Raw genomic sequence first — 12,792 nt, forward strand, 5'->3', positions numbered from 1 at the left:
TTGCCGTGAAAATCGATCCTGCAGTCAAATGCATTTCCTTTCCAAGTTGTGACATTATCACATATTGTGACCATATCCATTGGTAGACCTCCAAAAGCAACCCACTGACCCATGTCCGTTTCTGCAGTGCAAATTGCTTGCAGTTTTATGTTACCATCACCATCCAATGCAACAATGGGGAATACAAGAAGAGGTGTCTTCTGGCTAATGAAGCAAAATTTACTTCATAGACAGTCAAAACCTCTTTAACATATCCTTTGAAACATATGATAAACTATGACATTACGAGCCTTTGCTGAATTTGCGACCCGTCATCTTCTCTGATTCATACAGTATATGGTTTATCAGCCCCCTCGCCGCACTGAAAATTAAAAAGAAAAGAAAAAAAAAGAAAGATTAATCAGAACCTCGGAAACGCTTCTTCAGTCAAGATAACAAAAAGTTTTACGTTTTGTTCATCTGCAAATTCTTCTGCAGTCTGACGCTGGATCCCACCAAATAAAATAGAATCTAACAAAGTTCATATGGCCTAATCCAGGTCTCCACAACATTATGGAGATAACATGCATAAAGAATTTCATCATATAACAGTCGAATCCTTTCCACATAAATCCTAAACAATTTCCTTTTCTTTGAAAGAAGAAAAACCAAAACAAGACTGTTAATGCTACCAAATAGGCATTGTCAAACTCACTCATCCTTTAGTTTCTGGATTTTCTCAGGATCTGTCTCATGCATGTTCCTTCTAAATTGCTGCCTCACCAAGTTGACAAGAAGCTGAGTATTGTGTTGCTGCACAAATGTAAGTGAAGAGAAAAAAAGTCAGTTCCTCAGCTGCACGAAATATGAAAAGTATATACATGGAAGAAGTGGGCTCAAATTATATACATTACTTCCCGCTTAAACTGCTTTCAAATTTCAGCAGACATTTCAATTAAACATCATTAGTTCAGAAACCTTAAATTTAACGAACCAATGACAAAATTAAGACACAAATGTGCAAGACGATTGAAATTTTCCAACTTCCATATCATGATCTTGCCATTTAGGTCAGAAAGACTCAACTAAAAGCTTGACCACTGTTTATGCAGCAACGCCACATTGCCATTCTTTTTTTTTGGGTAAATTCCATCTTATGGGAAAGTCTTCTCCAAGTCAATTTAGAATATCAGATTGCATTAAAATTACTCGAGAGTAAATGGTGTCCATCAAGAGGAATATGTTCAATGAGAAAGTACAGTCCTTCCAACTCAAATAAAGACATTGAAGGAGTTGAGACCATAGTATGTAAAAAAAATGAATTTCTGCTACTTATATTGCAGCTGTAACTTGTACGGTCTGGGGGAAGCATCTGGTCCAACATGCCAAATTACACATATAAGCTCAAATTTGCCAAGACATCTGTTTGCTGCCACTATATATGGCCATAAAAAACTTTAGCCTGCCTACTGCACCTAATCAGATTAACTTCAGAGGGAGGCAAATTTTTAGTCAAACAGGGTAATTCCAATTCATGGTAGAATTCGCTTGTAAAAAAATAACTTCAACTTATTCGAATACTGCAAGCATATAAAATGGAAATACAAAGACAATGTCCCTCTTAAACACATTATCATTCAAACAAAAGCCATCCAATAAGTTTTAAGCAATGTACCATAAGAGCGTAACAAAATTAAAGCTACCATCATTTCTTACACAATAATTCATCAATTCACTCGATTTCAAAGAATCCAATTTCAAAATGGAAACGCTAAGCCAACAGGCCATTCACTTCAGCATATATTAGCTAAAAGCTATATAACAAAAAAGTCTAATGAAGAAAGGAGGTGTACCTGATGCCCTATGTATTTCGCTCTTCGAAGGCACTCGCGATAAAGCTGCAACGACCAATAGGGCGAACAATGAAACAACAAATACAAGCAATTACTCCCCCCCCAAAAAAAAAAAAAAAAAAAAAAAAAAAAAAGGCATAGTAGAATTGGAATAAATGAAAGGAAACCAACCTCGAATGATGTAATTTCTTAACAATAGCAAATGAGAAATACACGAAAGAGAAAAACACACCGACCCTTATGACACTGTCCGCGAGTTCCGGAGGCAAAGCTGTCTGCAGAGACGGCATCTCGATTCTCTCTCTCCACCTGATGCAAACGAAAACCACAGCTTCCAAAGATTACAAGGGAAACAGAAGAAGGGAACGAAACCCAAAATCGCAATCAACAATCTTTTGCGCAAGAATCCAAAGGGGAGTGGGCAGAATCAAAACTTTCGGAAAGATCACAGGGTTTTTTCCAGAACCGGGCGTGCATCAACTTCATGGTATCGTAATCAAGGCTCAAGCTAGCATATTTCAATAGCCATATATCGATGAACAAGAAGGAAGGAAGGAGGAGGAGGAAGAGGGTACCTGGTTAAGCAGCAGTAGCAGGAACAGGGATTTTGGACGAGGAAAACCAGGAAGACCCTGAACTGAGAGAGTTCGTATCAAGCTGGTGATGCGGTGCGCTCATGCGGTGCAAACGGGCCTGGCCATGTCGGCCCGAGACTGCTGCATAAAAGCCTAGATCGGGCGGACAACTCATGTCTTCAGTGTTACATTCGGATCGTCGCGTTTGATAACAAAAACATGTGTTTACGAAGTACATTTCACTGAAAATGGACGAGAAAGGTATCGATATCGAGTTGAGTCGTATCGTGCCATGTCGAGTTTAGATTCCTTTTGAGAAATTCGGGATGTTTTAGGCAGCGTCACCCCTAGCCCAAGCAGCAATGAGGGCCGGCTTGCTCGAGTCATCAGCTAAGCAACATTGACACTGACACTGACACGCGACACAACACAACACGACACGCGGACACGTCGTTTTTCAACAAACAGAGAATTCCAACACGTTGGGATACGTTGTATATTAAATATATATTTTTATATAATTATCATTTTTATAATTATTTCAATCAAATTAATTTGAATCAAATTCATAAATAAATAAATAAATAATAGAATAAATATATACTAAAAACATTATTCTGCCATTTATTAATATCATTCATTGTTTCAATTTGACAAATTCAAATCTATTTCAATAATTCATAAAACTTGGAGAAAAAACAAATGATTCATATTTTGAACTCACATGTTAGATATGTTGGAAAGAGGAAAAAAAAACTTAATGAGTGAATTATGTATCACAGGAAGTGGGAATCAAGAGAGAAGAGAATACTAGGTTTTTATTCTTTCTCCATTTATTATTTTTATTATTGTGTTTTATTTTTTGACATATATATTTTAACCTCTCATTTATTGAATTTTTAAAATTGATCTTGATATCGGAATTACATGTTGGAAACTCGTATATTAGAATTCCAACTCAAGTGTCGAAAAGTGTCGAGAAAGTTGACAAAGTGTGGGATTTTCCGACACGTGTTGACTTAGTGTTCGAGAGTATTAGGCACGTATCGAAGTGTCGACACGACACGAAAACTCTTGGAAAGTGTCAGTGCTTTATAGGTCATTTACCTGATCATTTTTTGCTTGGGTGATTAGATGTGTGTGAATAAATATATGTGGAGAATAAGGCACCTAGAAGTCTCGGATGTGCGCTTGCGACTCTGAGTTCAATGCAAAGTCAACTCTAGCATACCTAAATTTGGTTACCTCTTAGTTCAATCGACAATAATCGATTCCTAGTGGGAGGTAGGGAATTTGCAAAAACTTAATTTCGATTTAGTTAGCGACAAGTATCACCATCGTGGTTTATACATGGTGGGCACGGCTACTAATCTTTTTGTGTGATTGAAATCTACTTTTGACATGACCATTATATCATGTGGATCTCGGAAAAAAAAAATGAACATTGGAGTCACTAGCTAAAAAGCCAGCTTTCGTGCATAAGTTCTTGGTTGAGAGTTGCAGATCCATTTTGGTGGCCTTTGCTTGCTACCTCACGTTGCCTGGGAATGCAACACCACAGTGTAAATGGGTTACTATTGATGCAGCCCGCATTGAAGACCAACTCTCGACCAAGAAGATCAGCCCGCATTCAAGCTCGACGAAACCGAGAAGCCGTATCGACATCTTGAGTCCATCCCGGAAGTTGGAAAGACACCTTGCCATGAAGACGTTATGCTTTTACTATTTCTGCTAATTTTAATGTTATGTCTTTATTTCTCTTAGTTTTAATGTTCTATCTTTATTTCTCCTAGTTTCAATGCTCCGTCTTTATTTCTTTAATGATATAAGCCCAATTTCTTGTAGAAGACGAACAACTTTTGATGAATGAAAAAAAAAAAAAAAAAACTTTGCTTTGAAGCAAGTATGGTGAACGTTGTAGAGTTCATTCCTTTGAAAACCTAGAAGAATTTTCACTTCCGTTCTTAAATAGTCGGAGCTTTTGAAATTGCATCCTTGAAGAGTTGCAATCATCGATCTAGAAGAATCGGTGCCCCCTCAACTTCCTTGGAGGCCTAGAAGAGCAACCAATGGAGTTTCTATCTTTTCCTATTCTGTTTGTTTTTTTCCAACCCAATTTCGACCATCCTACAATGCTTATTTCAGAAAATCCAAAACATATAAATTGTAGATCCGTCTTTGTTCATTTGGCTTTGGAATCAGGTCGATTTGATCTGTATCAACAAAGATACGACTATTCTCCTAAGCTTGCGCAGTGCTGAAATTTCTGTTCGTCTTGTTTCCCGTGCGCGAGTCACTCTCCTGATCCTATTGTTTGAGAAAGCCTACCCTTGGCTTGCATCAACTATGGACAACGGAATTCAATGGTCCAAATCTGGTGATGGTATGAATTGTCACAACATTATAAAAATATGTATGATAAAGTAGAAATCCAACATAATACAATGGAGGAGAAAAAGACAGAAACCCCCAGTCAAAAGGTGCAAAAGGAAAGAGACCCAGTAATACTAACACACTTCACCACACGATTAGGGATAAGCCCCAGTAGGGATGGAGCCTGATGGGGAAAAGGCAAGATCTAATCAAGACCCAAATGCAGATAATTGGCTCCTGATGTGCCTCTATACAAATGTGGCAATTTTCTTATGTCACTAGTGAAATTTATAATGCTATGATGTCTTGTTTGTCCTTCCCTAGCGACCATAAGCAGAGCTCCCTGCCACAGCCTGAGGCTACCAATTTTGTAGGCAAGCAACGGGAGGGATGGTCGGGGTCTCCTGGACGCCGAAGGCGTTCCAGCAGTACGGCTCATCGACGAGGTCGCCCACGTGAGGCAGCAGCTCGACCTCCGATATTCTGATGTTGGTACACCCCACTGCGTCGCTGCACGCGAAGCGGATTGGTGGTTTGATCATGTTGTAGGTGCCCTTGATGTTGCGGTAGGAGAGGCCGGACACATACACGGCCGAGCTCTGGTTCCGGCAAACCTTGTTGCTGCAGTAGTACTGGTCCACGATGATGGAGTTGAGGACGTTCTGCATCCGGATGTTCTCGTAGGAGATGTCCGTGACCGACCCGCTCCCCCCCTGCCACGTCTTGATGCGGAGCCCATTGTCGGAATCCCTGATCACCGCGTTGCGGACTGTTATATTCGAGACCCACGCCTGCGAGTTATTCGCTCCCAAGCTCCCGATGCTGTCGCCAAATAACGCGAATGAGTAACTCAGTTCGGCTTAGCTTGGTATCGTGGAGAATTTGTTAATTTAGGAGCATGTCTCCAGTTCTTTTTTCTACATTTCTTGTTGTCCTTTCTATGATTGTAGCCTTAAGAAGTGTAAAGCCGGCCTTAAGAAGTGTAAAGCTAGAGTGTTTCCAAGAAGCTCCTATAAAAAGCTATCCATCTTCCTTGTTCAATGTCCTAATTATTTATATCATCCACGCAAAGTGATTGTTACAAAAGAAAGCTACTTTTACCTGTGTCAAGCTACTTTTATCTGTGTCTCCCAGAGAAAAAATAGGGCATTGTGGGGTTGCAAGCAAAAAGAACCCAATCAAGTTAAAGTTACTTGTGAAGCTCTCAATCTAAAGTTCCTAATCTTAAACCTTCTTCCTGATATGACTCGTTGCTTGTTAGTTGTTAAGGAAGACACGTACTAGTTCCTTTGCTGTGAAAATCAGGTCCGGTTCTTAAAGCAAGCTATTTTTCTTCACATTTAGTTGGTAGACATCAGATGATCTAGCTTGTTTGGAGGGGAGTAAAAGAAAGGGTACCTGATCCCGTGACTCGGCCCGCAAGTAACACCCTCGATGTGGACATTCGAAGATCCAGTTCCGATGGAGATGCAATCATCACCTGTTTATATCATCCACCGCAAGGAGCCGATAAATGAAGCAATGGACAAGTGTAATCTTGAGATAAAACGAGACAGTTACATTTGATTTGAGTACCATTTGAGATCATGCTGTTGTATATCCCCACAGATCTTGTGTACCCTATGTGGATGCCGTCTGTGTTGGGGCTAAGTTTTGGGGAATATATGGACAGCTTTTCGACCAACACTCCTAGGCAGACGTCGAACTTCATGTGGAATTGAGGGCTGTTCTGGATTCGTAATCTGTTGACTGCCAAATTTGCGCTCATGAAGAATACTATCATCTGAAAATGAACCATATAAATGCTGGTCAGCACTCTAAATAGAAAAGACAATAGTATTGCTGCATCTGAATAGTTGGAGTCATGGATTAGTTTACTTACAACAGGGCTGTCGCACGGTCCTGGCAACGTTGTCCCATTTGGACCCTGAAATTTCGATCACAAGAATGTATAGATTTAGAGACAAGTTTTTGCTTTTACCCGACTTGAAAGGTGAAAATATTGGGTTGCAGAAAAGTTTGGTTATACAGATGCTGATACAATAATTTGACATGTTGAGTTCAATCACCCTGTGGGGCTTGCAAGGAAGATCCCACCACGGCTCGCCGTTGCCTTCAATAGTTCCCTTCCCCGTCAGAGTCATGTTGTTGAGCTGGTAGAACCTGAGCCATTGCTTCTTGCTATCTGCTTTCGGCCAACGATCCGGTCCATTTGGCTGCAGCAAGACCCCATCTACCTGTTTAGACATTTGAAAGCTTACATTAGCAACGGAAATGTTCATAAAATGTGCGTCTTAAAGAAACATGCCAAGAACTTTGAAAAGGGAAAAGTGTGATACTTTTTTCTGGCTGTAAGTTATCTAATAATTTGTGAAATCACTATGCTGTACAATGACTTGCATTCATTCTCGACAGAATAAATTTGTCACGTTCCAAATGGCTTAACAAGTGTTGGTTCAAAAAAGGAAGAGTACTAACGAGTGCTTCAGGAAAATTTACTGGAGTCATAGTAGCGATCTTTGCGGGTATAAATGGAGACGAAGCCAATCCTTACTTGGAACACGAGCCCCGGTTTGCATGGGCCCGAGAAGTTCGTGGAAGTGATTGCGAATGTGTAGCCTGAGGGAGCAAGGACGACACCCGACTCCACTGCGCATGCTGCCTTCCAGGCTGCCTTGAAGGCGGGGGTGTCATCAGCCAACCCATTTCCAACTGCCCCGAATGTGGTCACGTCAAAGATGCCGCTGGAGCTGGAGTGGCACGGCTCAGGGCTAGGCACGGTCGGCACAGGCAAGTAGGTGGGGGATGGAGGGGGAGGCATTTGTGGGTTTGAACTCGAGCCCTTGTGAGGATTCTTCTTATGGCCCTTGTGGCAGTGATGTCTTCCTTCCACATTGCTGGCGTTTTGGAGGAACAAAGCCAGGAAAATCCAAATGAGCACCAATTCTTGAACTTTCTCCATGGTAAGTGAATATTTCCAGAGGAATTTAATCAAATTGACCAGAAGAAAATGATCTTTGCTCTGTGATAATGAATGTCACATCCTCAGGATTCAATTCTAGGAGTGGTTATTTTTTTTTAGCCCCTCCTGAAGATGCAAAATTTCAAGAGATCAAAGTGCTTGCTTTGAACAAATAATGGACGACAAAGAGAAGCAGCAAAATGAATGAGAGGGAGTATATGAATCAGGGGCCTCAAGAGAAGTTGCTTGGCAGAGGACCATTCTGAGGCATCATGGCCTCTGAATATATATACTCACCAGAAATCTTCCTGGGGAGACGCTGACAGGTGTCGAGTTCTGGTTGATCCGAGCATCGCCATCTCTAAGGAAAAGGAGTTGGTGTTGGTGGTCTTTTGGAAGAGCTTTTTTCTCTTGGAAGTTGGTTTTTCTGTGGCAAATTTTAGGCATTGTGTCTGATATTCTTGAGTGGAGGCATCATCTTACTTTGAGTGCGTGTCTCTCTCTTTTGGTCTTGGCTTTTTATTAGAGTAATGATGCTGGTCATAATAACATTTTCCTCTGCTTTATTCTATGTACTGTGGTCCAACGACCTCTCCGTTTGTCACAATATTCTGCTTTTTTCCACCTCTATTGCACTTGCTTCTTGTTCTGATAAGATTTGGAGAAGTGCATCTCAAACGGTTCCAAACCTGTGAGCTGATTTGAGGCCCTCGTTTTCTCAAAAGGCTTGCAAGGAAACCAGATTCTTGTCTTCTTGGGAATTTTCTTGTACTACAGAAAGGCTTCTCAGGCACGTGGGGATATCTACACTGCACCCTTCATGGAAATTCGTCAAGATCTCATGGTTTTCCAACCTGTGGTTGACGATATGATCTGATAAATTGAGTCTAGACGATTTTCTTTTTCCAAATTTTAGAACGACAGGACAGTGTTGCACAACTCGACGGATGTTCGTGACTGGTGAACAAAAAGAAAACAGAGAAAGATAGCTTGACCAGAGGATTTGGCATAGTTTTCTTTGCTGGTGATGCATAGCACATAAGATCCTTCTTCCCCCATTTTGTCAGAGATTCGCCGCAGACACCAAAATTCCTTCATTTCTTTCCCAGTTCGACGAGACCAGTGTGCAATTCCAGCTTATAACTGCGATCCCACATGGAAGGCCGTTGCCTGACAGCGAAAGAAAACAGAGCCGAGTTAAGAAAAGAAAAACAGAGGGAATCCACCGAGCGAGGATAGCGGCGAGGGAAAAGAACGAAGAAAAAAAGAGCCGGCAATAGCAGACAAAAAGAGAGGGAGAGAAACGGGATGAAAACTTGAGAAGAATATGCATGGAACTTTGGTTGGTGGAGATTTGATGGATGTGGCAAGGAGATAAATTCAGTCACTTCAGACAAAGAACCTTATCATCTGAGACTAATTTAGTAACTTTAGACACTTACTAGAGATAAAATTCACTTGGGGTCATCTTTTGAAAAAATGATTCTGTCCTTATTCCAAGTTAACCCTATTAAAAATAGGCACATGAATATGATTTTAGCAATCATGCATTGTTCTATGCACACCTGGTCTCTATTCGTTGCGTGGGCATGTGACGCAGGGTAAATTGGGGCTACTACGGACAACGGAATTAAAAGGTCTGAATCTGGTGATGTTATCAATCGTCACACCTCTATAAAGATATGTATAGCAAAGCAGAAATCCAGCATATTACAATGTGGGAAAAAGAGACAAAAACCCCCCCAATTTCAAAAGGTGCAAAAGGAAAGAGGCCCAGGAACACTACCACACCTCATCACACAAAAAGGGATCAACCCTAGTGGGGATGGAGCCTAATGGGGAAAGGAAAGATCCAATCAATAGCCAAATCCAGATGATTAGTTGCTGATGTCCCTCTATACAAATGTGGCAAATTTCATCTGTCGCCAGTGAAATTCATAGTGCTGTATTGCCTTATCAGTCCTTCCCTAGCAGCTATAAGCAGGGCTCTCTGCCACGGTCTGAGGCATCCCATCTCGCAGGCAGTCGATGGGAGGGATGGTCACGGTCTCCTGGACCCCGTAAGCGTTCCAGCAGAATGGGTCGTCGACCAGCTCGCCCTCGTGTGGCAGCAGCTCAACCTCCGACATGGTGATGTTGGTGCACGGCACGGTGTCGCTGCACGCGAAGTGGATCGGCGGGCTGATCACGTTGTAGGTGCCCTTGATGTTGCGGTAGGAGAGGTCGTTCACATACACGGCCGAGGTCTCGTTCCGACAGGCCTTGGAGAGGCAGTAGTACTGGTCCACGATGATGCAGTTGCGCACGTCCTCCATCTGGATGTTCTCAAAGGAGATGCCCGTGACCGATCCGCTCCCGCCCTGCCATGTCTTGATGCGGAGCCCATTGTCGGACTCCCTGATCATCACGTTTCGGACCGTTATGTTCGAGACGCACGCCTGCGAGTTATGCACTCCCAAGCTCCCGATGCTGTCATCAGATAACGCGAATGAGTAGCTATGTTTGGCTTAACTCAGGATCATAGAAATCAAGTTAAAGTTAATTTTACTTCTTCACATTTCTTTAGTAGACCTCAGACGATTTTACTTGTTTGGAGGGGAATGATTGTGATAAAAAAGAAGGGGTACCTGATCCCGTGACTCGGCCCGCAAGTAACACCCTCGATGTTGATATCTGAACATCCGGTTCCGATGGAGATGCAATCGTCACCTGTTAATGTCACATTATGAGGAATCAATAAAAGAAGCAACGGACAAGCGTAATCTTCGGATAAATGAGATATTTCATTTGATTAAAGTACCATTTGAGATCATGCTGTTGTATATCCCCACGGATTTAGTGTTCCCTAAGTGGATACCATCCGTGTTGGGGCTAAGTTTTGGGGAAGATATCGACAGCTTTTCGATCTGCACTCCTTCACAGCCATCAAACTTCATGTGGAATTGAGGGCTGTTCTGGATTCGTAACCCGTTGACTGCCAAATTAGAGCTCATGAAGAATCGTATCATCTGAAATGAACCGTATAAATACTGGTCAGCACTCCAAATAGGAAAGACGATAGCGTTTGATATATCTGAATAATTGGAGTCATGGTTGAATTTACTTACAGTGGGGCTGTCGCACGGTCCCGATGCTGTTTGCCCACTCGGACCCTGAAATTCCAATGACAAAATGAATAGATTTAGAGACGAGTTTTTGTTTTCAATCCAACTTGAAAAGTGAAAATGTTGGGTTGCAGAAAAATTTGCTCATGCAGATGCTGAAACAACGATGAGACATGGTGTAGAGTCCAGTTACCCTGTGGGGCTTGCAAGGAAGATCCCACCACGGCTCGCCGTTGCCTTCGATGGTTCCCGTCCCGGTCAGAGTCATGCCATCGAGCCGATAGAAGACAAGCCATTGATTCTTGCTATCTGCTTTCGGCCACGAATCCGGTCCATTTGGCGGCATCAAGACCCCGTCTACCTGTGCAAAGATTTGAGACTTCATATTAATAACAGAAATGTTCATATAATATGTGGCTTAAGAATACATGCCAAGAGCTTTGAAAAGGGAAGTGTGCTACTTTTTTTTTTTTTTTCCCGGCTGTCAGTTGTCCGGTGATTTGTGATATTACTATGTTGTATAATGACTTAATATTCATTCTTGAAAGAACGAATTTGTCACATTCCAAACGGTTTTAACTAGTGTTGGCCAAAACCAGAAGAGTTCCAACAAGTGCCACAGAAATTGTGCCGGAGTCATATCAGAAATCTTTAAGGATATAACTGGAGAGGAAGTTAACATTTTGCCAATCTTACTTGGAACACGAGCCCTGGCTTGCACGGCCCCGAGAAGATCGTGGAAGTGATCATGAACGTGTGGCCCGAGGGAGCGAGGACAACACCTGACTCCACCGCGCAAGCCGCCTTCCAGGCCGCCGTGAAGGCAGGGGTGTCGTCGGACGATCCATCCCCAACTGCTCCGAAGGCGGTCACGTCGTAGATGCCGCTCGAGCTGGAGTTGGATGGGTCGGGGCCCGGGGGGGACGGCACGGCAGGCACAGGCGAGTAGGCAGGGGATGGAGGGGCAGGGTCCTGGGACTCAGGGGGAGGCACTGGTGAGGTTGAACTTGAGCCCTTCTTTTTCTGGCTCTTGTGGTAGTGATATCTTCCTTCCACATTGCAGGCATTTTGGAGGAACAAAGCCAGGACAATCCAGATGAGCACCACTTCCTGAACTATCTTCATGGTAAGTGAATTCTTCTAGAGGAACTAAACTGAATTGACCAGGTGAAAATGCTCTTCGCTCGGTGCCGGTGAATCTCTCGGCCTCAGGATTCAATGCTAGGAGCTGGCGTTCTTGAGCCCCTCCTGAAGATGCAAAAACTTACAAGAAGAGATCAAAGTGCCTGCTTCGAACAAACAGGGGAAGGGACAAAGAGAAGCAGCTAAATGAGTAAGAGGGGGTATATGAATTAGGGGCCTCAGCTGAAGAGGCCTGACAGCATGGCCTCTGCATTTATACTCAGCTCAGCCAGAGATGTTACTGGAGAGGCAAGGAGTCTCGTGGGACGGCGCCGGCACGTGTCAAATTCTGGTTGATCCACGCATCACCCTCTCTAAGGAAAGGCAGTTGGTGCTGGTACCCCGTTGGAGGGGATTTTCTTCCCTTTTCTTTTCCTTTCTGGAGGCTGGTTTTTCTGTGGCAAGTTTTTGGCGGGGTGTGTTTGGTCCTTAGGTGAGGGCTTCATTAAATTTTTTATGTCTCTCTCGCTCTTTCCTTCTTGGGTTTCATGTAATGATAAAAGTAATCAATTTCCCGTTCTTCTGCTCTATGTTTTGTGGTCCAGAGATCTCTCCCGTTTCTCATTTTGAAATTGTTTTTCTGCTCTGCTGAGATTCGGGAAGTGCATCTTCAAACAGTTTCAAGCCTGTGATCTGCTTTGAGGCTCTCGTTGTCTCGATAGCCGTGCAGGGAAAACCAAACTCTTTTCCTCTTGGGGGGAACTTTTCTTGTACTACGGAAAGGCTTTCCAGCACATGGGAATATCTGCCATGCACCGTTTTGA

At 42.8% G+C, this 12,792-nt stretch overlaps 3 protein-coding genes across 3 annotated transcripts; all 3 read right to left on the bottom strand.

The window, feature by feature from the left end:
* Window positions 1–2,534, bottom strand: LOC104415273. Its single transcript, XM_010026541.3, has 5 exons — window positions 2,408–2,534; window positions 2,069–2,141; window positions 1,833–1,877; window positions 695–792; window positions 1–361 (listed from the first exon to the last, which is right to left on the bottom strand). Exons 2-5 carry the CDS (start codon window positions 2,120–2,122, stop codon window positions 283–285), a joined length of 276 nt encoding a protein of 91 aa, XP_010024843.1. The 5' UTR covers window positions 2,123–2,141; window positions 2,408–2,534; the 3' UTR covers window positions 1–282.
* A 2,232-nt stretch (window positions 2,535–4,766) lies between these two features.
* LOC104415272 (polygalacturonase At1g48100-like) lies at window positions 4,767–9,072 on the bottom strand. The gene is made up of 7 exons (XM_010026540.3): window positions 8,040–9,072; window positions 7,335–7,802; window positions 6,850–7,017; window positions 6,663–6,707; window positions 6,356–6,563; window positions 6,179–6,260; window positions 4,767–5,602 (listed from the first exon to the last, which is right to left on the bottom strand). The coding sequence occupies exons 1-7, from the start codon at window positions 8,187–8,189 to the stop codon at window positions 5,140–5,142; spliced, it is 1,584 nt and encodes a 527-aa protein (XP_010024842.2). The 5' UTR covers window positions 8,190–9,072; the 3' UTR covers window positions 4,767–5,139.
* Window positions 9,073–9,394: 322 nt separating this feature from the next.
* On the bottom strand, window positions 9,395–12,420 carry LOC104415271 (polygalacturonase At1g48100). Its single transcript, XM_010026539.3, has 6 exons — window positions 11,543–12,420; window positions 11,040–11,207; window positions 10,850–10,894; window positions 10,543–10,750; window positions 10,370–10,451; window positions 9,395–10,211 (listed from the first exon to the last, which is right to left on the bottom strand). Exons 1-6 carry the CDS (start codon window positions 11,969–11,971, stop codon window positions 9,710–9,712), a joined length of 1,434 nt encoding a protein of 477 aa, XP_010024841.1. The 5' UTR covers window positions 11,972–12,420; the 3' UTR covers window positions 9,395–9,709.
* Between the last annotated feature and the right edge of the window lie 372 nt (window positions 12,421–12,792).

This window comes from Eucalyptus grandis, chromosome 3 (genome assembly GCF_016545825.1).
Source record: "Eucalyptus grandis isolate ANBG69807.140 chromosome 3, ASM1654582v1, whole genome shotgun sequence".
Classification (NCBI taxonomy): domain Eukaryota; kingdom Viridiplantae; phylum Streptophyta; class Magnoliopsida; order Myrtales; family Myrtaceae; genus Eucalyptus; species Eucalyptus grandis.